Here is a 24,574-nt window from a genome sequence, read left to right as displayed (position 1 = left end):
ATAGTATAGAAAAAAACAGGAAGGAATGGGTTAATGGGTGGCAGGAAGGGGTGAGCCTTGCTTGGGGCCATTGATAGGATGATAAGGAAGGCAGCCTACCATTGCTGGTGACCTATTCTATGGAATTGAGGAGTGCTGATGGAGAGGTCATGGTGACAGGAGCCCAGAAAACCCACATGAGCTGCTGCCCGCTACAAGTTACAGAAAATGGTGATGTCCAGGGAAGGAGGACGAGGCAGGGATGCTACAGAGCAACAGAATCACCAACGAGTGTCTGATTTCTCACTCCCACCTCAGCCAAAGCACATCCGCTCAACAAGGCCACAACTAAAGCCGAGGAGTAAATTTGAGCCTCAACTCAAGTTGAGGCTGTGGGAGAGACGTTCATAATGGAGAAGGAAAGCTGAAGAAAAAAAAAAAGGGGGGTTGGTGGAAAAGGAAAGCGGGATGAACAGGAGCTGGTGCAAATTTGTGAGGGGGGGGGGAATCACACTTGCCTGTCATGCAGATTGGATGCTGGATTCCTCGCCATCCATGACCATAAAGGAAGTCGTCTTTGCTCCTTGCACGTGCCTGGCTCTGGGGAGTGAGGCATGCAAGGACAATCCACACCGCTGACTGGACAGCAGGGCATTTTCTTCTGAAACAGACAAGAGATGATATAGATCGACCCCTGGTAGACAAAAAACAGATGCCTCATCCTACAACTGTTACCCTATCTGCAGAGAAAAGGGAAAAATTACAGAAAGTATTAAGTTACGTACCGGTAACAGTATTTTTCGGAAGCCCATGACAGCACCACGAGAGAGGGGATCCGCCCTTTAGGAACAGGAAACCTACAGATACAAAAGGGCGGCACCTCTCCCACGCATCAGTTGGTTTACAGAGCTTGAGAGGCTACCATGGTTAGTACACAACATATAATATATACAACCTATCTACCCTATATAGCAGAAATATATATTTTTTTTTTTTACACCATCTCCCACATACCGTAAATTGTGGACAATCTTCTAAAGGAGTGCACCCCTATATGTGAACAAGGGAGGGAACAAAGGGTGCTGTCATGGGCTTCCGAAAAATACCGTTACCGGTACGTAACTTAATACTTTATTCGGACTCCCATGACAGCACCACGAGAGAATTACAGAGATGTAAACTAATTTAGGGCGGGACTACAGCCTGCAGCACCCTTGGCCCGAAGGTGAGATCTGAAGAGGCACCCATATCTAATCAATAGTGGTTAAAAAAGGTGGAAGGAGATGACCAGGTGGCCGCCTTACATATCTGATCAATTGACACTCCAGATCTTTCTGCCCAAGATGATGCCATGGCACGAGTGGAATGCGCCCTCAGGTTCTGCGGAGCCGGACCTCCACCTGCTGTGTAGGCAAGAGAGATAGCCTCCCTAATCCACCTCGCTAATGTGCGTTTTGATACCCTACAACCTTTCCTGGGACCTTGGAAGGATAGGAATAATGCATTCTCCTTCTTCCAAGGATCCGTGGCTGCTAAATATTTAAGTAAGCATCTCCTAATATCTAATGCCTGAAGTTTTTGCTCCTTAGGGTTGGTCGGATTAGGGAGGAAGGAAGGCAGAACTATCTCTTGTGTCCTGTGAAATTGTGATGCTACCTTGGGAAGGTATGCTGGATCTGGCCTTAGGATTACTCTATCCTGTAAGAACTCTGTGTAAGGGGGCAATCTGGAAAGTGCCTGTATGTCGCTCACTCTACGTGCGGATGTTATCGCCACCAGAAAAGCTGCCTTAAGAGATATAATCTTTAATGAAGCCGAATCCAGAGGTTCAAATGGTCTTTCTGTCAAGGCCGTAAGGACTAAATTTAAGTCCCAAGGTACACATCTGTCTTTGTGTATGGGTCTCGATCTAGCCGCTGCTTTGATGAACCTTGCTACCCAATAGTTATTGGCAATATCACATGCAAACAAGGCCCCTAAGGCTGAAACTTGTACTTTTAATGTACTTGTGGAGAGACCCAATTCGAGACCCTTCTGGAGAAATTCCAGAATATGTTTCGTGGGAATTCCGTCTCTGGCGTCAAACTGAAAGGTGGACAGGAATCGCTTCCAGGTCCTAGCATAAATGTTGTGGTAGTCAATTTCCTGCTTTTTAGGAGGGTATCAATTAACTTCTTGGAGAACCCTCTATCCTCTAACAGTGACCTTTCAAAGACCACGCCGTCAAATGGAGTCTCGCTACTTGTGGGTGGCTGACTGGCCCCTGGTAGAGGAGATCCGGAAGGTTCGGCAGCACCCAGGGATCGCATACAGACATGGTCCTCAACCATGCAAACCAGGTCCTCCTGGGCCAAAAGGGGGCAATTAATATGACTCTTGCCCGATCTTCCCTGATCTTCCTTACTACCAGAGGTAGAAGATTTAATGGCGGGAAGGCGTATGCCAGAGAAAAGTTCCATCTTATCAGGAGGGCGTCCACTGCTAGTGGATTTTCCCTGGGATTCAGAGAGAAGAACGATTTTTCTTTTCTGTTTTCTCTGGTGGCAAAGAGGTCTACCTCTGGCCGACCCCATCTGCGGACAATCTGGTGGTAAATATCCCTGTTCAAAGCCCATTCTCCTTGCTTTAGAGCCTTGCGGCTTAGAAAGTCTGCCTTTACGTTGTCCTTTCCTCTGATGTGGAGCGCCGTCAAAGATAGAAAACTTCCCTCTGCTATTTGAAGGAGACGTTCTGTTGTCCGCATCAGGGCGTCTGAGCGGGTTCCACCTTGGTGGTTGATATATGCTACCGCTACCTGGTTGTCCGAGAGTATCCTCACGTGATGGCCCTGTAGGTACATAATGAGTTCTTTGACTGCCTGCTCTATCGCCAATAGCTCTCTTTGGTTGGATGAGATCTCCGTATCCGAATCCCACTGTCCCTGTACCACTATGTCCCCCATATGGGCCCCCCAACCGAAGGGACTAGCATCTGTGGTTATAACACGGGTTATCTGCGTTATCCAGGGCACCCCTGAGGCTAGGTTCTCATCATCGAGCCACCATCTAAGCGATGTGACAGTCGAGGGGCTTAGCAACAGTTGACCTTGTAAGGAGTGTCTTAAGGCCCTGCTATTAAATAGGACATCCTTCTGAAGGGCTCTAGTATGGAATTGTGCCCACCAAACTGCTGGGATGCATGAGGTTAGAGATCCCAACAGGGACATGGCCTGTCTGAGGGTCATAGAAGGATTATCAACCGCCCGAAGAACCTGCTGCTGTATCTTTTGCATTTTATCCAATGGCAACAGACACTGCTGAGTTTCTGAATTTAATAGTAAGCCTAGAAACTTTTGTATTTTTGAGGGCTGGAGTCGGGATTTCTCGTAGTTTAATATCCATCCGAGGTTTTCTAACCTGGACTTAGCTCTTTCTATCTGGGATGTACAATGGCCCACCGATTTTCCCACAATTAAAAAATCATCCAAATATGGAACAATCAGGATGTCCACTTCCCGTAAATGCGGCCACTATCTTTGTAAATACCCGGGGCGCTGCTGAGAGACCAAAGGGAAGGGCTCTATATTGATAATGACGGACTGTGCCGTCTATTGAAACCGCCACCCTCAGGAACTGCTGGAAGTCTGCATGGATAGGTACATGATAGTACGCATCTTTCAAATCTATGACTGCCATAAACACCCTTTAAACAATATTTTTATTGTCGTATTGATGGACTCCATCTTAAAAGTACGGTTCACCAAAAACTTATTAAGGAAACGTAAGTTAATGATCGTTCTAAATGTCTTATCAGGTTTTTGGATCAGGAATAAGGGAGAGTAGAACCCTCTTCCTCTCTCAGCTTCTGGAACCTCTATCAGGACGTTTTTCTGGCATAGGCTCAAGACCTCTGCTTCTAAAGCTGCTTGTTCGAGGGGTGAAGATCTTAAAGGAGTGGATTTAAAGGTATCCCGCGGGACCTGGGTAAACTCCAATCTAAGCCCGGTGGATATTACATTGCGCACCCAGTCACTATTTGTAATCTGTGACCATGCCGGAAGGAAGGATGATAGTCTACCTCCCACGGGAATTGCTAGTCATTGATTTTGTCTCTTTTGATCTCTAGACGAGCGTCCAAACATGTAGCCCGTACCTCTTCTCCTTCTATCTTCCCATCTGGGACGGTCTCTAGTAGGCAAAGAATTGCGCCTTCTCCCCTGACCGAATCTCCTTCTACCAAATGGGCGTCGGTAGGATGTAGGCCAGAGATTTGGGAATTTTTTCTTGTCGTCCCCAGCCTTCTCAAGCAGTTCGTCCAGGACTGCGCCGAACAAATATTCCCCCTCACACGGAATAGTACAAAGCTTCGCCCTGGTCTGAATGTCTCCCTGCCAGCACTTTAGCCACAGGGCTCTACGAGCCGCATTAGAGAGACCTGCTGCCCTGGCTGCCATTCTTACTGCATCCGTCGAGGCATCTGCTAGGAAGGCTGCTCCCTCTTGGATTGTTGGTAGGGCCCCAAGAATTGTTTGTCTTGACGTACCCTGTTTTAATTGTGACTCCAACTGGTCCAACCAGACCATCATGGACCTGGCTGTGCATGTTGACGCCACTGCTGGTCTTAAGGAACCGGCTGCCATCTCCCAAGTATTCTTAAGGAAGGTGTCTGCCTTCCTGTCTAGGGGATCTTTAAGGGATCCCATGTCCTCAAAGGGCAGCGAGGACCTTTTCCATGCCTTTGCAATGGCCGCATCTAATTTGGGGGCCTTGTCCCAAGTATTTACTCCCGGATCGTCGAAGGAATATCTGCGTTTGAGGGCTGGTGGTAGCGACCCTCTTTTATCCGTTTTTTTCCACTCTCTGTGGATTAGATCCTGGATCTTCTGATTTAACGGGAAGACTCTACGCTTCCTCTGCTCCAGCCCCCTGAACATGACATCCTGCATGGATAATTGGGGCTTAGGCTCCTCTACTTCCATTGTCCCTCTGACTGCTTTGACCAGCTTGTCTACCCGGTCAAGAGGCAGACAAAACCGCCCAGAGTCCTCTTCTCCTGAGGAGGATGAGGGAGATGAAGCCTGGGAGTCTCTACTTCTCCTCCATTCTGCCGAGGAATCGGACCCCGCCCTTTATAGTTTCCGGCTGGACAGTGACTTTAGGGTTTCCTTCATTTCTGCCCTAACAATGTCTCTCAAACTCGCTGCTACCGCGGGCGACTCTTCCGCCACTGTCTGCTGAATACAGGGGGGGCACAATTTTTTAGGGCATGAGTCCGGTAATGGGCATGCACAGAGTGCGCATTCCCTGTGTTTAGTTTTACTTGAAGCCTTCTTCCCCTAGAATAAAGCACAGAAGGGGGGGCCCCGTCACTGAGTGAACTTTCACCAAGATCACTTACCAGTGCCACAATCAAGTACCGGAGGATGAGGGGGATTCTTCTCAGACGATGCTCCTGTCTGCTTAGAGGAGCTTTTATGGCTGGACTGGTCACTTCGTCCCGCACGTTCGCTGTCACGTGACTCTTTCTTTTTCTGCTTGACCTGCCGAAGGTCATCCAGGGGCGGCAGAGATGTTTGTCGCTGCTGCCGTCGTTGCTGCTGCTGCCTCTCCTGCTCACAATAATGTGGCCAAGGCAAGGCACCCTGCCAGGGTCCTGCCTATATACCCCTCCTCCGGACAGCAGTATGCGTGCCACTCCCCTCCCCCCCAATAGGGCTCCCTTCCCCAGCTGGCGCCGCACCCGGCCGGAGAGCCGACGCTCATCGGCGTTTGCGATGGGCGCCGCCATCTTGTTTTCCTCGTGCCTGCGCAGTGGCGCCGCCGACCCGGAAGCACCTCCTCCGGCTGCCCCCTGACGTCACCGCGACCCCGCCTGACCGGAAGTCACGCGGGACGCCCGGGAGCTGGATACTGCGCTCCCCGGTCGCAGCCCCCCCCGCAGCGCGCCGGCCACCGCACTAGCGCCGCCGGATCCGGGGGCCCCCGGGGGGAAAATACTCACCGGCGGCGGCCTTTATCCTGGAGTCGGACATCCTCCGGACGCCGCTCCCTGCTGACTACGCCACCGCCATGCTACCCATTCTGGGCCACCGTGGCGTCTTCCAGGGATCCGCACCAGGCCGAGGTAGGAGACCCCCCCCGCTACCTGTATCGGCCGGCCTGGGATCCTGGTCTTCTGTAGGATCCCGTCCCTTCAGGAACAGGAAACCAACTGATGCGTGGGAGAGGTGCCGCCCTTTTGTATCTGTAGGTTTCCTGTTCCTAAAGGGCGGATCCCCTCTCTCGTGGTGCTGTCATGGGAGTCCGAATAAAAATAAAGTCATTTTGAAAGAAACCAGTCTGGAGCTTCAGACCCGTGTCTGCCACCTAGTGACACCAAGCTAAACTGAATAACTTGGTTGTCTATAGGCTGTTTTGTTGGCAGCGTACACCCACGGTTCCTTTGTCTCCCAACGAAGCACCAGAGAAACCATCATTTTTATGCAGGACAATGCGCATGCATCGTAATACACTTATTGGCTACCTAGTAAAGGACTAAAAGAAGAATAAAGATGTGCCACAGTCCGCGCTGCTGAATCCACAAAATCACCTGGGATGCAAGATGTAGTAACAAAGTACTGCTTTATTCCTTCCTACGCGTTTCGGCGCCCTTCCTGGCACCTTCCTCAGGGATATCTGATTTTGTGGGACCTGTTGAAGTGCATTGTGCGCGAAACGGCTGTCGTCCGTCTTTTTGCATTTCTCCCGTGCCATTGCCTATGCTTTATTAATATGAAATAAAGTGAATCATTTCAAGAGAACGGTGAGTGCCATCCTGCTGTCTTTTTCTACTATGATATTTCATGCTTTTTCTTCATATGGATAGAGCACCCGTTCAGCAAGGGTTACAGGTGTCACACTGATAGCGGTTATAAGTGGCTTTGCGGGTATTTCATTCTCAGGGACAGTGCCGGATGTTTCTTTTTTCTTTGACTGACATCCTAGAATTGCATTTGCCTTTTTGCTGCTGCATCACACTGTTGACTCATATTCAGTCTGTGATCTATTAGTATACCCAAGTCTTTTTCACATGTGCTGTTGCTTAGCCCTATTCCTCCCATTCTGTATAGGCTTTTTTCATTTTTATTGCCCAGATTTAGTACTTTGCATTTTTCCCTATTAAAAACCATTCTGTTAGTTGCTGCCCACTGCTCCAGTTTATTTATATCTTTTTGAATCCTCTCTCTCTTCTCTAGTATTAGCTGTCCCTCCTAGCTTTGTGTCATCAGCAAATTTAATCAGTTTACCCTCAATTCCTTCATCTAAATCTTTGATAAAGATGTTGAACAATACGGGGCCCATGACAGAGCCCTGTGGTACCCCACTTGAGACATTCTTCCAACTGGATGTGCAGCCATTTACGACCACTCTTTGGGTCCGATCACTAAGCCAGTTATGAATCCACCTAACAGTTGTCTTGTCCATTCCATACTTAGTCATTTTTTCAATAAGGATTGTGTGAGCTACTTTATCAAATGCTTTGCTGAAGTCAAGATATACTATATCTACAGCATTTCCTTGATCCACCCAATCAGTGATTCCATCATAGAAGGAAATTAAGTTAGTCTGACATGACTTATTAGTTACAAACCCATGCTGACTCTGTTTAATCACTTTATTCTTATAGAGGTACTTACATACATGTTGTTTAATAATTTGTTCAAAGATCTTTCCTGGTATAGAAATCAGACTCACAGTCCACCTTCTTCCACTTTTTGAAGATAGGAACAACATTTGTTCTTCTCCAGTCTTCTGGGACTTCTCCTGTTCTCAAAGAATTTTCAAAGATTATGGAGAGGGGTTCAAAAATTTCTTCTGCTATCTCCTTCAGTACTCTGGGGTGTAATTCATCTGGACCTGGAGACTTGATTTCATTTAGGTTAGCTAAGTGTTTCCTCACTATCTTTCTGTTTATAGATATCCTGGATTCTTCTATTCCCTTAATAGGACAGTGAAGAACAGTTGATGTTACATTTCCTTTCTGAGAGAAAACAGATGCAAAATAGGAATTTAAAAGTTCGGCCTTCTCAACATCCTGTCTTACCATTTCATCATTTTCATCCTGGAAAACTCCTATAGCATCTTTGACTTTTCTTTTACTTTTGACATATCCCCAAAATCCTTTATTATTGCTTTTGATGTCTCTTGCAAGCCTCAATTCATTGTCAGCTTTAGATAATCTGATTTATGCCCTGCAAGTAGCATTATATTCTTCTTTAGATATGCCTCCCTCTTTCCATTTTATAAACATTTCTTTCATCCTTTTTAGCATGTGCTTAAGTTCTGTGTTCATCCATCCTGGTTTCCTTTTTTGTCCTTAAGGATATCAAGCTATTGGATCCCTCCTATTCTCTTTCTGAATCCCTTAAAATTTGCCTTTCTGAAATCTAACCTTGACGTCTGAGTCTTCACAGGTCTTCCTCCTCTAGTTATCCAAAATTCTAAAATAGCATGGTTGCTACCTCCTAGGGTTCCAGCCAATTTTACCTCCTCAACCATTTCCTCCCTGTTCATTAGGATTAGATACAAGGTAGCAGTTCCCCTTGTTTTCTCCCCTACCTTTTGGAAGATAAACTTGTCAGCAAGAGAGGATAAGAATTTCCTTGACCTGTTAGTTTTGCCTGAGAGAGATTCCCAACAAATGTCAGGATAGTTGAAATCTCCCATGACAACTGTCATATTTTTTGGAGAACTTGGCCATTTGATGCATAAAGAGTTCATCCATATTTTCAGCTTGCACAGGCGGCCTGTAGTAAATGCCTACAATGGTGTCCTTTTCATTGTTCTGTCCTTGTATTCTTACCCAGTTTCCACAGAACTCCCAGTCTCTGAAGCTTCAATCTCTGTGCAGATATACACGTTTCTAACATACAATGCGACACCTCCTCCTCGTTTATCAAGTCTGTTTCTAGCAAATAAGTTGTATCCTTCTAGTCTTGTATTCCAATCATGTGTATTGTCCCACCAAGTTTCAGTGATTCCAAGGACATATTTCTTTTCCTGCATTAGTAATTCCAATTCTCCTTGTTTGTTGCCCATGCTTTGTGCATTTGTATAGAAACATTTTAGTTTGTGATTGGTTTCTTTCTCCAATATTTTTATTATATAGATTCTTTTGTCTTAATTCTTCCTTTCCACTTCTAATAGCAGAGTTCTCAATAGCATTTGTCAGGTGTATGGCTTTTTCTGACCTTTTGCTTCCCTTCAGACACATCTTTAACTTTTGCACCTGGAAGACAGCACATTTCTCTTGAGGTTATATTTGGTCTGCAGATAGCGGCCTCTGTTCCTCTCAACAGGGAATCCCCCCATGACTACCACTCTCCGTTTCTTCTTCACATTTTTCTTTGCCCATCCAGGAGAATTCTGAAGGCGTACATGGTTGCTGTTTCTGGGCAAAGTCTTATCCTGATGTATTTCTTCATCGTTCTCCTGCGTAAGAGTCTGGTACTGGTTCCTTAGCAGTATGGGCGCTGACTTCCTCCCGATCCTCCTTCTCTGGGTCTCGTTTCCATTCCTCTGTTTCTTCAGGTGCACTCTGAAATTCTTCTAATTCTGTTCGGTCTAAGAACTCTTCACCTTCCTTAATGATCTTCAACGTAGCTAACCTCACTTCGAGATTTTGCAACTTTTCCTCTAACAGGGACACAAGCTTGCATTTGTGGCATGTGAAGTTTGACTTTTCCACTGGTAAGTCTGTGAACATGTAGCAAGAAATGCAGCTCACCAAATGGCTCCTGGCTTCTTCCATATTGTTAAAGCGATGAAAAATGAGCCAAATACCGATTTCCTCTTTTCAACTGCAACGGCCAAAATCCAGTGATCGTGGAGCTCGCGGAGACTCTTCACTTATCCCAGAAGGCACTGGGAATATGCAAATTCTCTCCACAGGATTCTTCCCATGTCGTCTTGCACTGTTCTAGGGGGGTCTTCGAATTAGCTATGCCCATAGTTAACCCGACTGCTCGGACTTAGGCTAGGTTCACATTTGCGTAGGCAGAGCTGGAGGACTGCGTAGTTCCTCCGTTAAGACCCGCCCACTGCCACACCTCTTCCATTCAGCTCCACCTACATCTGCATGCATCCTCTTGACGCTGCGCTGACCGCAACAGAATGCAACATGTTGCGTTTGGTGCAGCTTCAAAACAACGCATGCGGAGGCATACATTCGCATGACCTGCGTACTCAATGTAAGCGGAGCTGAATGGAAGAGGTGCAGCAGTGGGCGGGGCTTAACAGAGGGCCTACGCAGCCCTCTGCAGCTCTGCCCTCCGCAAATGTGACCCTAGCCTAACCTGTACATGTCTTCTGCTGGAAAATAAGGCCTACACCCGGTGTCACTATCAGAAGCGGAAGAGAGGGAGCCAGATAAATCCAAATATTCACCATCTTTTAATGTTACCGAACCCTCTGACAAAGATGACTGCTGTCTTATCTCTCTTCCCCTTTCTGCTTCATTAGGTGTTTTAATGAATCCTGGATTTCAGATTTAATTATGGACTTAAGTCGGGGGGTTCTTCAGAGATGGTTCGCTGTATGCAATCAGGACATGGTCTTAATATAAGTGCTGGATAAGCCCTGCCTGCACAAAGCATATTCTTTATTGTTCTGCTTGGTGCTAAATTTCAGGGGCCTTTCCTAGTAATTAAAAAAAAAATACATAGAGAAAAGGGGACCCATTTAATATGGTGAACTTTCACATAGATCACTCACCCTATATTGATCAACTGAACGGTATTGAAGATGAAGACTGGATCAGAAGAACGTGCTTCCCTGGAGGTGTCATGACCTGCCCTACACTTCAGGCTGGTCTTGCTGCTTGCCCGACTGCTACTACAGCGTCCCTGGCAATGAAGCTGCTGCGGTGATAGCTGCTGCATATCCATTGCTTAGGATTGCTGGCTAAAGAGGCACACCTCCATCCAGCCCCTTGATTTTCGGTTTTTGAATCCGACGCCCAGTGGCCTCGGACGGCCTCTGTAGGTTTTCGGTGCACATCATCATCAGGACATGCTGAATATCCGCCCTGCACATGAGAAGATCCAGGCTGGCCCGCTTTCCGGCGCACTTGTTGCAAGGGTGCATTGAGTTTTTCACCAGCGCACCCCCACACGTGCGCAGCCTGGAGGCGGGTCAGGGCGCATTTCACATGAGCTGTTTCTGCAGCCCTGGGACCTCGAGTCGGCAAGAGACTTTGTACCAAGAGATCTCTGCCTGCACGGCCTCGCACCGATCTCCTGGCCAGTGGTACCTCAACCCTCCGGAAGGCATCCTGTCCTGGACACCCTCCAAATCTGGGTAAGTCAAAACTGATGGGGAGGAGAGGTACCGCCATTTTATTCAGTAGGTTTCCTGTCCTTGATGGGTGGATACCCTCTTCTCAGGTAGTGCTGTCATGGGAGAAAGGGAAAAAAATTAAACAGAAACGCAGATATTTTATGACCAAACAACTGGATCAAACTCTCATATTCCAAGGATTTACACCTGGTTTCAGCTTTCTAGGACCTACAGTTTCAAGATTGGAATACAATTTTTGAAGACTAAAGCAAATGTTAAATTATGGAACAACAACTACCATAAAATCAATCTGTCAACAACTGTCCACTCTTCTAGAGAGAAGCCTAGTTTAAAAACCTTATGTGTCTAATTTATTAAATAAAAGCTTGTTATGGATTAAGCAAATATTAATTTTTTTTTCAACCATAGTGTTAAACTAAATACACCGTTGCAAAGCTGGAACTAATATACAGGGTAGAGCATATTTTGTGTGCATTGTAATCTGTGTAATTTTACACAAACAGCTGTATTTCCATAATTCTCACATTCATAGAACTCCCCCAAATCATCCATCCTGTTACAGTTGAATGATTAGCCAGTGAGGAGGAATAGGGGTAAACTATATTGCCAGGGCTGGTGTCCTGGTGCTTTTTTGTTATTTCTATGCACTGCATCAGTGATTTTCTTGCAGCAATATCCTGAGCAGGAGATTATGTGGAGGCTGTGAAACTGTAAGGAGGTGAAGGGGACCCTCACACATGCCTCCTCTCCCCTGGAAGCTGTTCACATGATGACGTGCGGCACCTCATTGTTCACTAATGTTATCATACTTGTTGTGTACTGTAATGTGATGCATTTGTCATGTACTGTAATGTGGATCTCTTTAATGTGTTCTGTATATGGTTAGGCTGGGATCTTAGACAGTATAGGACCGTAGGGGGATTAGAATAGTAGGGGCATCAGAGATATGGGAAAGGCATGTAAGGTACAGACAGCATGGGAGTTGTTCAGTGGGAAGGAGTTAAAGGCCTTTTACACATACAGTTGTGGCCAAATGTATTGACACCCCTGCAATTCTGTCAGATAATACTCAGTTTCTTCCTGAAAATGATTGCAAACACAAATTCTTTGGTATTATCTTCATTTCATTTGTCTTAAATGAAGAAAAAAAAAAAAAAACCACAAAAGAGAATGAAGCAAAACATAGATCATTTCACACAAAACTCCAAAAATGGGCCAGACAAAAGTATTGGCACCCTCAGCCTAATACTTGGTTGCACAACCTTCAGCAACTGAACCGCTTCCGGTAACCATCAATGCGTTTCTTACAATGCTCTGCTGAAATTTTAGACCATTCTTCTTTGGCAAACTGTTCCAGGTCCCTGATATTTGAAGGGTGCCTTCTCCAAACTGCCATTTTTAGATCTCTCCACAGGTTTTCTATGAGATTCAGGTCTGGACTCATTGCTGGCCACCTTAGAAGTCTCCAGTGCTTTCTCGCAAACCATTTTCTAGTGCTTTTTGAAGTGTGTTTTGCGTCATTGTCCTGCTGGAAGACCCATGACCTCTGAGGGAGACCCAGCTTTCTCACACTGGGCCCTACATTATGCTGCAAAATTTGTTGGTAGTCTTCAGACTTCATATGCCACGCACACGGTCAAGCAGTCCAGTGCCAGAGGCAGCAAAGCAACCCCAAAACATCAGGGAACCTCCGCCATGTTTGACTGTAGGGACCGTGTTTTTTTTTTTTTTTCTTTGAATGCCTCTTTTTCTCCTGTAAACTCTATGTTGATGTCTTTGCCCAAAAAGCTCTACTTTTGTCTCATCTGACCAGAGAACATTCTTCCAAAACGTTTTAGGCTTTTTCAGGCAAGTTTTGGCAAACTCCAGCCTGGCTTTTTATGTCTCGGGGTAAGAAGTGGGGTCTTCCTGGGTCTCCTACCATACAGTCCCTTTTCATTCAGACACCGACGGATAGTACGGGTTGACACTGTTGTACCCTAGGACTGCAGGCCAGCTTGAACTTGTTTGGATGTTAGCTGAGGTTCTTTATCCAGCATCTGCACAATCTTGTGTTGAAATCTCTTGTCAATTTTTCACAGTGCCATGGGCTTTAAACTTCTTGATGACACTGCGCACATTAGACACAGGAACATTCAGGTCTTTGGAGATGGACTTGTAGCCTTGAGATTGCTCATGCTTCCTCACAATTTGGTTTCTCGAGTCCTCACCTTTGGTCTTCTTTCTTTTCTCCATGCTCAATGTGGTACACACAAGGACACAGGACAGAGGTTGAGTCAACTTTAATCCATGTCAACTGGCTGCAAGTGTGATTTAGTTATTGCCAACACCTGTTAGGTGCCACAGGTAAGTTACAGGTGCTGTTAATTACACAAATTAGAGAAGCATCACATGATTTTTCAAACAGTGCCAATACTTTTGTCCACCCTCTTTTTTGTGTTTGGTGTGGAATTATATCCAATTTGGCTTTAGGACAATTCTATTTGTTTTTTCATTTAAGACAAATTAAATGAAGATAATACCAAAGAATTTGTGTTTGCAATCATTTTCAGGAAGAAACTGAGTATTATCTGACAGAATTGCAGGAGTGTCAACACTTTTGGCCACAACTGTAGCGTTACCAATTTTGTGACGCAACAGCGATATCGCTACCTCATTTAGAGGTTGTCCACTAGACTCATTAAGATTTCCCTATATACATATGTATATACAATGCAAGTACGGTACTCATGCTTTCATCCTGTACAAAAGTAGGACAACACTGCATTAGAAGATGCGACTCTTCCTATTGTAGATGAGAAAAGGGGAACTTCTATAATCAATAAAGAACAAAGAGCCTATACTCCTCCAGAGTGCCGAGCAGAGAAACCACATTATTAGGGTCGATGGGATTGCAAGAAAAGGATCCCTCTTATAAGAAATTCATGGCATATACTGTTAATATGCTACAGTTGTGCTTAAAAGCTTACATACCCTGGCAGAATTTTTCCTTTCTTGGCCCTTTTTTCAGAGAATATGAATGATAACCCCACAACTTTTTCTCCGCTCATGGTTAGTGGTTGGGAGAAGCCATTTATTGTCAAACTACTGTTTTTTCTCTTTTTAAAACATAGTGACAACCCAAAACAGCCAAATGACCCTGATCAAAAGTTCACATATCAGGCCAAAATCACCAGGGTAACATGCACAAAAGTTGACACTAATGCAGAGGTCTCAAACTGCATTCCTCAAAGGCTGCAAACAGGTCATGTTTTCAGGATTTCCTTGTGTTGCACAGGTGATGATTTAATCACCTGCACAGATGATTCCAGCACCTTGTGCAATACAAGGAAATCCTGAATACATGACCTGTTTGTGGCCCTTGAGGAATGCAATTTGAGACCTCTGCACTAATGGGTTTGAATGGCTACTAAAAGCCAACATCCCCACCAGTGACTTGTTTGCTTGTAATCAGTGTGTGCATAAAAGCTGACCGAGCTTCTGGATTGTGAGTCATGGGGAAAGCAAAAAGAATTGTCAACGGATCTACGGGAAAAGTAGTTGAATTGCATAAAACAGGAAAGGGAAATAAAAAGTTATCCAAGGATTTGATAATGCCAGTTAGCAGCATTCAAACGGTGATTATCAAATGGAAAGTCAGGAGCTCTGTAAAAACAAAGCCACGGTCAGGTAGACCAACAAGCATTTCGTCCACAACTGCCAGGAAAATTGTTCGGGATGCAAGGAAAAACCCACAAATACTATCAGCTGAAATACTGGACACTCTGAAAACTAGCGGTGTGGCGGTTTCAAAATACACAATAAGAAGACACTTGAAAAATGGGCTGAATGGTCGAGTCACCAGAAGAAAGCCATTACTACGCAAATGCCACAAAGTATCTCTCCTACGATATGCAAAACAGAACAGACACAAAACTTAAAATTTCTGGAATAAGGTAATTTGGAGTGATGAGACCAAAATTGAACTTTTTGGCCACAACCATAAACATTACATTTGGAGAGAGGTCAAATAAGTATGATGAAAGGAACACCATTCCTACTGAAAAAGCACAGTAGTTTGACAATAAATGGCTTCACTCAACCACTAACCATGAGTGGAGAAAAAGTTCTGGTGTTATTCACATTCTCTGAAAAAAGGCCAAGAAAGCAAAAATTCTGCAGGGGTATGTAAACTTTTGAGCACAACTGTATAAACTCAGATGTTAATTCCTCAGTTTCATTGCTGCTCTTGGGAGTTGTGCAATCCGACAATGTGGCACCTGGAGCAGAGAAGGTTGTGCACTCCTGCCTTAAGTGATCATATTTTTCAATATTTGATGCCTTTATATTATGTGCACAATCTAAGCTTGTCCTTTTTAAATTATACTACAGAAAATATTTAGGAATTAAGCAGACAAAACAAAAAATATGTATTTTTCTGAACAATGAAAGTAAACAAATTTATACAAAAGCTTTTTTTTTTATACATTTAAAGAATACTTGCTAGAAATAATAGAAATAACGCACACATTAATAACACATTTCACGAAGTCTATTTTATTACTTCAAATGTTAATGGTAAAAAAAAACATCCAGCACAGCTGTCTTATTTAAAAAAAGGAGTATTAACTACAATAACTACATCCCTAGTATAAGAAACAGCTGAACCTCATGTCGTTGAATGACATAATAGTCGATCAGTGTACAGTACATCTTATGAAGACCCGTAACGCAAAGAACTACTTCTTAAACTTATTAAATACAGAATATACACTCAAAGCTTAAGCTTCTTTCTTCTTCCTCTGCCATCTGGCGCACCATCCATCTTCCGTTTTTGAGCCTGCAAGAAAAAAAAAAAAAAAAAAAGGTTTTGATTGAAAACTATAATTAAACATGAAAACTAAAATCATAGCACCAGTCTTCTTTAGCTCTAAGTGACTATCAGACACCGTAAAAGATGGCCAACTATTATAACAGACACTTGCAACATTACAATTTGAAAGTTTAACACTTAGTCAAAAAACTGTCCCGAGCGATAAGACTTTCCAGGTGAGTATAAGCAGAGCACTTTGAGGCCATGTTTACACATACAGTATTTGGTCAGTATTTTACCTCAGTATTTGTAAGCAACAATCAGGAGTGGAACAATCAGAGGAAAAGTATAATAAAAACACGTCACCACTTCTGTAGTTATCACCCACTTCTGGGTTTGCGTTACAAATACTGATGTAAAATACTAACCAAATACTGAACATGTGAACGTGGCCTTATATGCAAGATGCCAGATATCTAACAACTACAACGTGTCCACATAACAGAAGGGGAGAATTTGAAGTACTACCAAAACAAAAAAAAAAAAAAAATCCCTTACAGAAGGCAGTTTTGGTCCACGTTTCTTTTTCTCAGCTTTTTCTTTCTCCTCCAATTCGAGGTTTTCCCTTTCAATCAAAGTGATCAGAGTATTACATCTTCTTTGAAGTTCCTAGATATTGAGAAAAAATATAAAGGATGTTTACAACTTCAAAAAGTTTAGACTTTTTATGCAGTGAAATAAGAAGGACTTCCTCTAGAGGCAAACAGGTTTCTCAAATTTACTTCCTTACTAGATAAAATTAGTACATTGGGAAATTAAAAACATATTCATGACATAAAGGTGTAAGTTAGTGTCCTTCACCTTTTAGTATGCAGGTAACACGCTACCACTACGCACCAAGTAGAAATTACAGCCTGTCAAAATCTGCTCACCATCGCAGTCCTTGACTTCAGGAACCAGTCAAATCTGAACTGAGGAGAGTTCCTAATGCACTGCCGGAGTTCATCATACACATTTTCTTTATCAAAACCAAGTTTGTGCAACATGCAGATAAGAAAACGGTCTTCTTCCTCAGTATAATTTTTACCCTTGTTGGTGCCGTAAGATATTCTCAGCTGATGAAAAGATGCTTTGTATCGACCAATCTACATAAAAATATAAAAAAAAGCCACACAGTATTCTCGCCACTAAAAGAAAAACAATGCCTGAATTTCTGAAAACACAAAATCAGGGAAATGTTCCAATTACCTTTGTGTCCAATGCTTTCTTTATGCTTATTCTTCTCTGTATCCTTGCTTCGCCCCTTTCTATCTGAGCCATGATTTTCTCAATGTCTTGGAGTTCATTACATCTTTCCCAAAACACAGCTTATAAATGGGGGAAAAAATTTTTTACACAGATTTAGAATACATATTCTATCATCACATCTAAGGGTATTCAGATTTCTGCAAGCCACACAAAGCCAATGTTAAAGCAATAATTAAGAATAAGTTACAAATCTATTTTTTTGGTATCGAGATTTTAAATGCGGAGAAAGGTTGTAAATTAAACAATTGCTAACAAAGACTGTATATGGGTAAAACATTTCCTTTTCATTAAAAATGGAGACGAAAAAGAAAAAATTAAGATGGACCAATTTTTTTTCCCCAAGAAAAAGATGGATTTTTGGTTCTTACCGTAAAATCTTTCTTGGAGCCTTCATTGGGGGACACAGATTACCATGGGTGTATGCTGCTGCTAGGAGGCTGACACTATGCAAAACAGTAAAAACTAGCTCCTCCCCGGCAGTATACACCCACCGACAGGCACCGAGCGCCTCAGTTGGTGAAAAAGCAGTAGGAGAAGCAAAGCGAAAACTCTAAACATATGTACCAACCAAACAAGGGACTCTAAGACCCAACACGGTACAACGTAAACAGGGAGGGTGCTGGTGTCCCCCAATGAAGGCTCCAAGAAAGAGATTTTATGGTAAGAACCAAAAATCCATCTTTCTTTATCGCCTTATTGGGGGACACAGATTACCATGGGACGTTCCAAAGCAGTCCCAAGGGTGGGAACAGCAATAAAGAATGAAAGTAACAGAAAGGCTTAGGTCGGCCGGTGAGCCACCGCCGCCTGCAGAACCTTCCTACCAACAACAGCATCAGACGAGGCCTGGGTATGAACCCTGTAGAACCTCGTAAAGGTGTGCAAAGACGACCAGGTTGCGGCCTTGCAAATTTGCATGGCCGAAGCCTGGTGACGAACAGCCCACGAAGCCGCCACAGCCCGGGTGGAATGAGCTCTTACTCCCGGAGGGGGTCGTTTTTCCTGAAGACGATACGCTTCCAGAATGGTAGAACGAATCCAGCGAGCGATCGTGGATTTGGAAGCCGGAAGGCCCTTCTGGCGACCTTCAGAGATGACCAGCAAGGAATCGGACAGACGAAAGGAAGATGTCCTGGCGAGATAGACACGCAGGGCTCTAACTACGTCCAGTTTGTGGAGAGACTTCTCAAGCGGATGAGAGGGAGCCAGACAAAAAGAAGGAAGAACGATATCCTCATTGATATGGAAGGAGGAAACCACGTTTGGAAGAAAAGAAGGAACGGGCCTGAGGACGGCTTTGTCCTGATGGAGAATCAGGTAAGGGGAACGACATGACAAGGCCACCAATTCAGAAATTCTTCTGATGGATGTAATGGCGATCAAAAAGGTGACCTTCCACGAGAGAAGGGACAAAGGAATGTCCTGGAGAGGCGAACGGCGCCTTCTGGAGAGCGCCAAGAACGAGGTTGAGATCCCACGGGTCTGTTGGCGAATGATGAGGAGGAGCCACATGGGAGACCCCTTGGAGAAAGGTTTTGACCTGTGGTAGAGAAGCTAGCTCTCTTTGGAAGAGGATAGAGAGCGGAAACCTGGCCCTTGAGCGTACTGAGGGACAGACCCGCTTCTAAACCATACTGAAGAAACCCAAGGATAGATGGGATAGAAAAGGACATTGGGAAGACTTTTTATCATCGCACCAACGGAAAAAAGCCTTCCAGTACCTATGGTAAATGCAGGAAGAGGCTGGTTTCCTGGCTCTGATCATAGTTTGAATAACCTGACTGGACAGACCTGATTCCTTCAGGATTGCGGTCTTAACGGCCATGCCGTCAAACTCAGAGACTGAGAATTCTCGTGGTAAAGGGGACCTTGCGAGAGAAGGTCTGGACGGTCTGGAAGCCTCCAGGGGACGTCCGCGAGCATGTTGACCAGTTCCGCGTACCAAGGCCATCTTGGCCAATCTGGAGCGACTAGAATCACTGGTACGCCTTCCGATTTTATCTTTTTGACCACTCGTGGGATCAAGGCCAGAGGCTGGAACAGATAAGGGAGTTGAAACTGGGACCACGGAGTCACCAGCGCATCGCATGCGACGGCTAGAGGGTCCCTGGACCTGGCTACGAACTGCGGCACCTTGTGGTTCATCCGAGATGCCATGAGGTCGACATCCGGGGTGCCCCACCGTGGCATATCTGATTGAAGACTGTGGGGTGCAGGGACCATTCGCCGGACGCTAGGCCCTGGCGACTCAAAGTCGGCTGCCCAATTTTCCACCCCTGGAATATGAACGGCGGAGATTGCCGGAACGTAGCGTTCTGCCCAGCAGAATATCTTGGCCACTTCTGACATTACTTGCTTTCTGCGCGTGCCCCCCTGATGGTTTATGTACGCCACGGCCATGGCATTGTCCGACTGAATACGGACTGGCTTGCCGGAGAGGAGAGGCTTCCAGTGAAGAAGGGCCAGGAAGATTGCTCTGATCTCCAGAAGATTGATTGGGAGGAGAGACTCCTGTGGATTCCAGCGTCCTTGGGCCGCTTTCTGATGGAACACGGCTCCCCATCCTAGAAGGCTCGCATCGGTGGTGATGACTTGCCACTGAGGCGGAAGGAAGGACCTCCCTTGGAGAACTGACGCTGGCCGTAGCCACCAAGTGAGAGATTGCCTCACTCTGAGAGGGAGCAGAATAGGACGGTCCAAGGACATCATGGTCTTGTCCCAGGCTGAAAGTAGAGACAGCTGGAGGGGGCGAAGATGAAACTGCGCAAAGGGTACTGCTTCCGTGGAAGCCACCATCTTCCCCATGACCTTCATGCAGGACCGAATGGGAATGGGAGTAGGCCTCTTGAGAGTTCTGATGCCCTTGGAAAGGGTCGCAAATTTTTCCCCCTGGAAGAAAAACACGGGCTAGATTCGTGTCGAATTACATGCCCAGAAAGGTCAGACGCTGGGTGGGGGTCAGAATGGACTTCTCCTTGTTGACTAGCCAACCAAGGCGGCCGAGAGTGTCCAGGGTTATCTGAAGACTCTGGAGACAGTCCTGGCGAGACGAACCCTTGATCAAAAGATCATCCAGATAAGGGATGATGAGGATCCCTCTGGAGCGAAGGATGGCCATGACGGTCGCCATCACCTTCGTGAAAACACGGGGCGCTGAAGCTAGGCCGAAAGGAAGAGCCGTGAACTGAAAGTGGTCTCCCTGAATCGCAAATCGAAGATACTTCTGATGTTGCACACAAACTGGAATGTGCAGATAGGCATCCCGAATGTCCACCGAGCAGAGGAATTCCCCGGGTTCCAAGGAAGCAATCACCGACCGAAGAGACTCCATTGTGAAATGAAGAATCTTCACGTGGCGATTGAGCAATTTGAGGTCCAGAATTGGACGAAGGGAGCCGTCTTTCTTCGGGACTACAAAGAGATTGGAGTTGAACCCGGAAAACCGTTCGTTTGATGGAACGGGAACAATGACTCCGGCGGAAAGAAGGGAGGAAATGGCCTGCAGAAAACCCGGAGTCTGGGACCGCTGTCGCGGAGGCCGAGACCGGAAAAAACGTCTGTTCGGGGGGGAAGCAAATTCGATCTTGTATCCGGATGCGACGATTTCTCTGACCCAAGCGTCGTCGACAACAGACAGCCAAGCATCCACGAAAAAGGAAAGTCTGCCTCCCACCCTGGAAGAAATTCCAGGTGGGGGTGACCCGTCACTTAGAAGAAAATCTGCCGGAATTGGCGCCTGAAGATCTGGAGTATTGTCCTCTAGATCTCCAGCGAGGAGCGGGTTTGTAGGAAGGTTTCCTCTGATCCCGCTCCCTGGAGGAGGGCGGCCGATCTTGTTGAGCAGATCTCTCCATGGCAGAGAAGGGACGAAAGGGCCTGAATGGTCGAAAACCCTTTCTGTTGAAAAAACACGTTTCGGTCGAGACTGGGGAAGCGAAGTGCTTTTACCACCAGTGGCATCGGAAATTATCTGATCCAGCTTGGCTCCAAAGAGTCTAGAGCCATGGAATGGCAGATTGGTAAGCGACTTTTTTGAAGTAGTGTCCGCATTCCATGACTTTAGCCAGAGGACTCGGCGTACAGCTATCCCCGAGGATTTTGGGGATATGTCAAAAGTAAAAGAAAAGTCAAAGATGCTATAGGATTTTTACAGGATGAAAATGATGAAATGGTAAGACAGGATGTTGAGAAGGCTGAACTTTTAAATTCCTATTTTGCATCTGTTTTCTCTCAGAAAGGAAATGTAACATCAACTGTTCTTCACTGTCCTATTAAGGGAATAGAAGAATCCAGGATATCTATAAACAGAAAGATAGTGAGGAAACACTTAGCTAACCTAAATGAATTCAAGTCTCCAGGTCCAGATGAATTACACCCCAGAGTACTGAAGGAGATAGCAGAAAAAATTTTTGAACCCCTCTCCATAATCTTTGAAAATTCTTGGAGAACAGGAGAAGTGCCAGGAGACTGGAGAAGAGCAAATGTTGTTCCTATCTTCAAAAAGGGGAAGAAGGTGGACCCAGGCAACTATAGGCCGGTGAGTCTGACTTCTATACCAGGAAAGATCTTTGAACAAATTATTAAACAACATGTATGTCAATACCTGGATAAGAATGAAGTGATTAAACAGAGTCAGCATGGGTTTGTAACTAATAAGTCATGTCAGACTAACTTAATTTCCTTCTATGACGGAATCACTGGGTGGATCAAGGAAATGCTGTAGATATAGTATATCTTGACTTCAGCAAAGCATTTGACAAAGTCTCTCATACAATCCTTATTGAAAAAATGACTAAGTATGGAATGGACAAGGCAACTGTTAGGTGGATTCATAACTGGCTTAGTGATCGGACCCAAAGAGTGGTCGTAAATGGCTGCACATCCAATTGGAAAAATGTCTCAAGTGGGGTACCACAGGGCTCTGTCCTGGGCCCTGTATTGTTCAACATCTTTATCAACGATTTAGATGACGGCATTGAGGGTAAACTGATTAAATTTGCTGATGACACAAAGCTAGGAGGGATAGCTAATACTAGAGAAGAGAGAGAGAGGATTCAAAAAGACATAAATAAACTGGAGAAGTGGGCAGCAACTAACAGAATGTTTTTTAACAGGGAGAAATGCAAAGTACTACATCTGGGCAATAAAAATGAAAAAAGCATATATAGAATGGGAGGAATAGGGCTAAAGTGACAGCACATGTGAAAAAGACTTGGGTATACTAATAGATCACAGACTGAATATGAGTCAATAGTGTGATGCAGCAGCAAAAAAGGCAAATGCAATTCTAGGATGTATTAACAGAAGCATACAGTCTAGATCACGTGAAGTCATTATTTCCCTCTACTCCTCTTTGGTCAGACCTCATCTGGAATATTGTATCCAGTTTTGGGCACCACATTTTAAAAAAGACATCAACAAACTGGAGCAAGTTCAGAAAAGAGCGACCAGAATGGTGACCGGTCTGCAAACCCTGTCTTATGAGGAAAGGTTGCAGGATTTGGGAATGTTTAGTTTGCAAAAGAGAAGACTGAGAGGAGACTTAATAGCTGTCTACAAATATCTAAAGGGCTGTCACATTGTAGAAGGATCAACTTTATTCTCATTTGCACAAGGAAAGACTAGAAGTAATGGGATGAAACTGAATGGGAGGAGACACAGATTAGATATTAGAAAAAACTTTTTGACAGAGTGATCAATGAGTGGAACAGGCTGCCACGAGAAGTGGTGAGTTCTCCTTCAATGGAAGTCTTCAAACAGAGGCTGGACAGACATCTGACTGGGATGATTTAGCGAATCCTGCTTTGAGCAGGGGGTTGGACCAGATGGCCCAGGAGGTCCCTTCCAACTCTACGATTCTATGATTCTATGTTAGCCCTTGCTACGCAGCCGGCCGCATCCAAGGAGGCGGCCAAAAGGTATTTTCCCGCATGGTTAACCTGATCTGCAAGATCCGCCAACTCGTCTTGAGGAGCTGATGCTAAGATGCCCCTGCAAAGAATTTTTGCCCAAGCGGAAATGACTTTCGCCACCCAGGCGGATGCGAAAATAGGGCAGAGAGAGGCGCCGGATGCCTCAAAGATAGACTTAGCCAGAGATTCAATCTGCCTGTCAGTAGGATCTTTAAGCGATGCCCCATCTGGCAGGGAAAGCACCGTTTTTGAGGCTATCCGTGAAACTGGAGGATCCACCTCGGGAGCCTTGGACCACTTTGTGAGCAGGTCTGCGTCAAAGGGGTACAGTACGTCTAAGTACTTGCGGCCTGAGAAACGTTGCTCAGGGCGCTCCCAGTGTTTGGATAAGGTAGTATCGAAATCTTTGTGATTGGGAAAGGTTCGAGATGGAGGTCTTGCTCATTTAAGGAGAACAGAGCATTCCTGAGGGGGGAGTCTTATCCTGCTTAATTTTTAGTGTTTGGAAGATAGTCTTATTTCAGCTATCGACCATGTCCCGTGTTTTAGACACGCTGTTCCCTTCTGAACTAGCTTCTGATTGAGAGCCATCGCCTGACTGAAGGTTGTCATCCGAGGAAGAAGGAAACCTGGGAGAAGCAGAAGGGCCCTGCGAGCTAGAGGACGAAGTAGACAGAGCCCGCTTCCTAGAACTCCTGCCCTGTCTGTCTCTCTGAAGGTCGCGGTCAGGTGCGGACGACTCACCCTGAGAGGCGGTCGGGGCACAGGTGGCTGTAGATAGCTGAGGTAATCGTTCTAAGACCTGGACCAGCGACTGTGATACTTTTGTCAAGTCAGATACTGACTGAGACATTACAACGGCCCACTCCGGGGGGAGGGGGGAAGGGAGAGTGTCCTCAGCCCGGGACTCTATGCGCTCCTGAGATGCTGACATATTTGAAGGACTGCAGGGGGGGCAGAGTGGGGACGACCGACCAGATGCCCACTTCTTTTTACAGCGCGCACAGACGTAATAGGTAGCGGTGGGCCTGAAGCAGAGATCCCCTGAAGGGTTGGGCATAAGTAAACTGCACTGAATGGCCGCAGGAATTAGGGAAGAACTGCCGAGGAGAGCTAATCTTTGCCTCAGAGCAGAGCCTACCGAGATTCTGGCGAGCAGCAGAAAATGCCGAAGTGTCCCCCAAGCAGCGCAGGAAGGAGTGAAAATCCAGGAAATCCTTAGGCTGGGGGCGGAGCTTAGCGGCTGCGCCGTGACTGGCTAACAGTGA

General features: G+C 45.5%; 1 protein-coding gene across 1 annotated transcript in view; it reads right to left on the bottom strand.

The window, feature by feature from the left end:
* Window positions 1-15,814: 15,814 nt before the first annotated feature.
* The window catches only part of SMARCA5 (SNF2 related chromatin remodeling ATPase 5), a 58,161-nt gene continuing 49,401 nt past the window's right edge, over window positions 15,815-24,574 (bottom strand). The window contains exons 21-24 of the mRNA XM_073549785.1: window positions 17,335-17,453; window positions 17,019-17,231; window positions 16,645-16,755; window positions 15,815-16,113 (exon numbers count right to left, since the gene is read on the bottom strand). Coding sequence (XP_073405886.1) covers window positions 16,048-16,113; window positions 16,645-16,755; window positions 17,019-17,231; window positions 17,335-17,453 — 509 coding nt within the window. The 3' untranslated portion in view covers window positions 15,815-16,047. The remainder of the gene's footprint in view (window positions 16,114-16,644; window positions 16,756-17,018; window positions 17,232-17,334; window positions 17,454-24,574) is intronic.

Source organism: Dendrobates tinctorius, unplaced genomic scaffold (genome assembly GCF_039654945.1).
Source record: "Dendrobates tinctorius isolate UK_male_01 unplaced genomic scaffold, ASM3965494v1 ptg000161l, whole genome shotgun sequence".
In the NCBI taxonomy this organism is placed as follows: Eukaryota; Metazoa; Chordata; class Amphibia; order Anura; family Dendrobatidae; genus Dendrobates; species Dendrobates tinctorius.
Note: the sequence above shows the minus strand (reverse complement) of the source record. Positions and strands in the feature narration are given on the sequence as shown.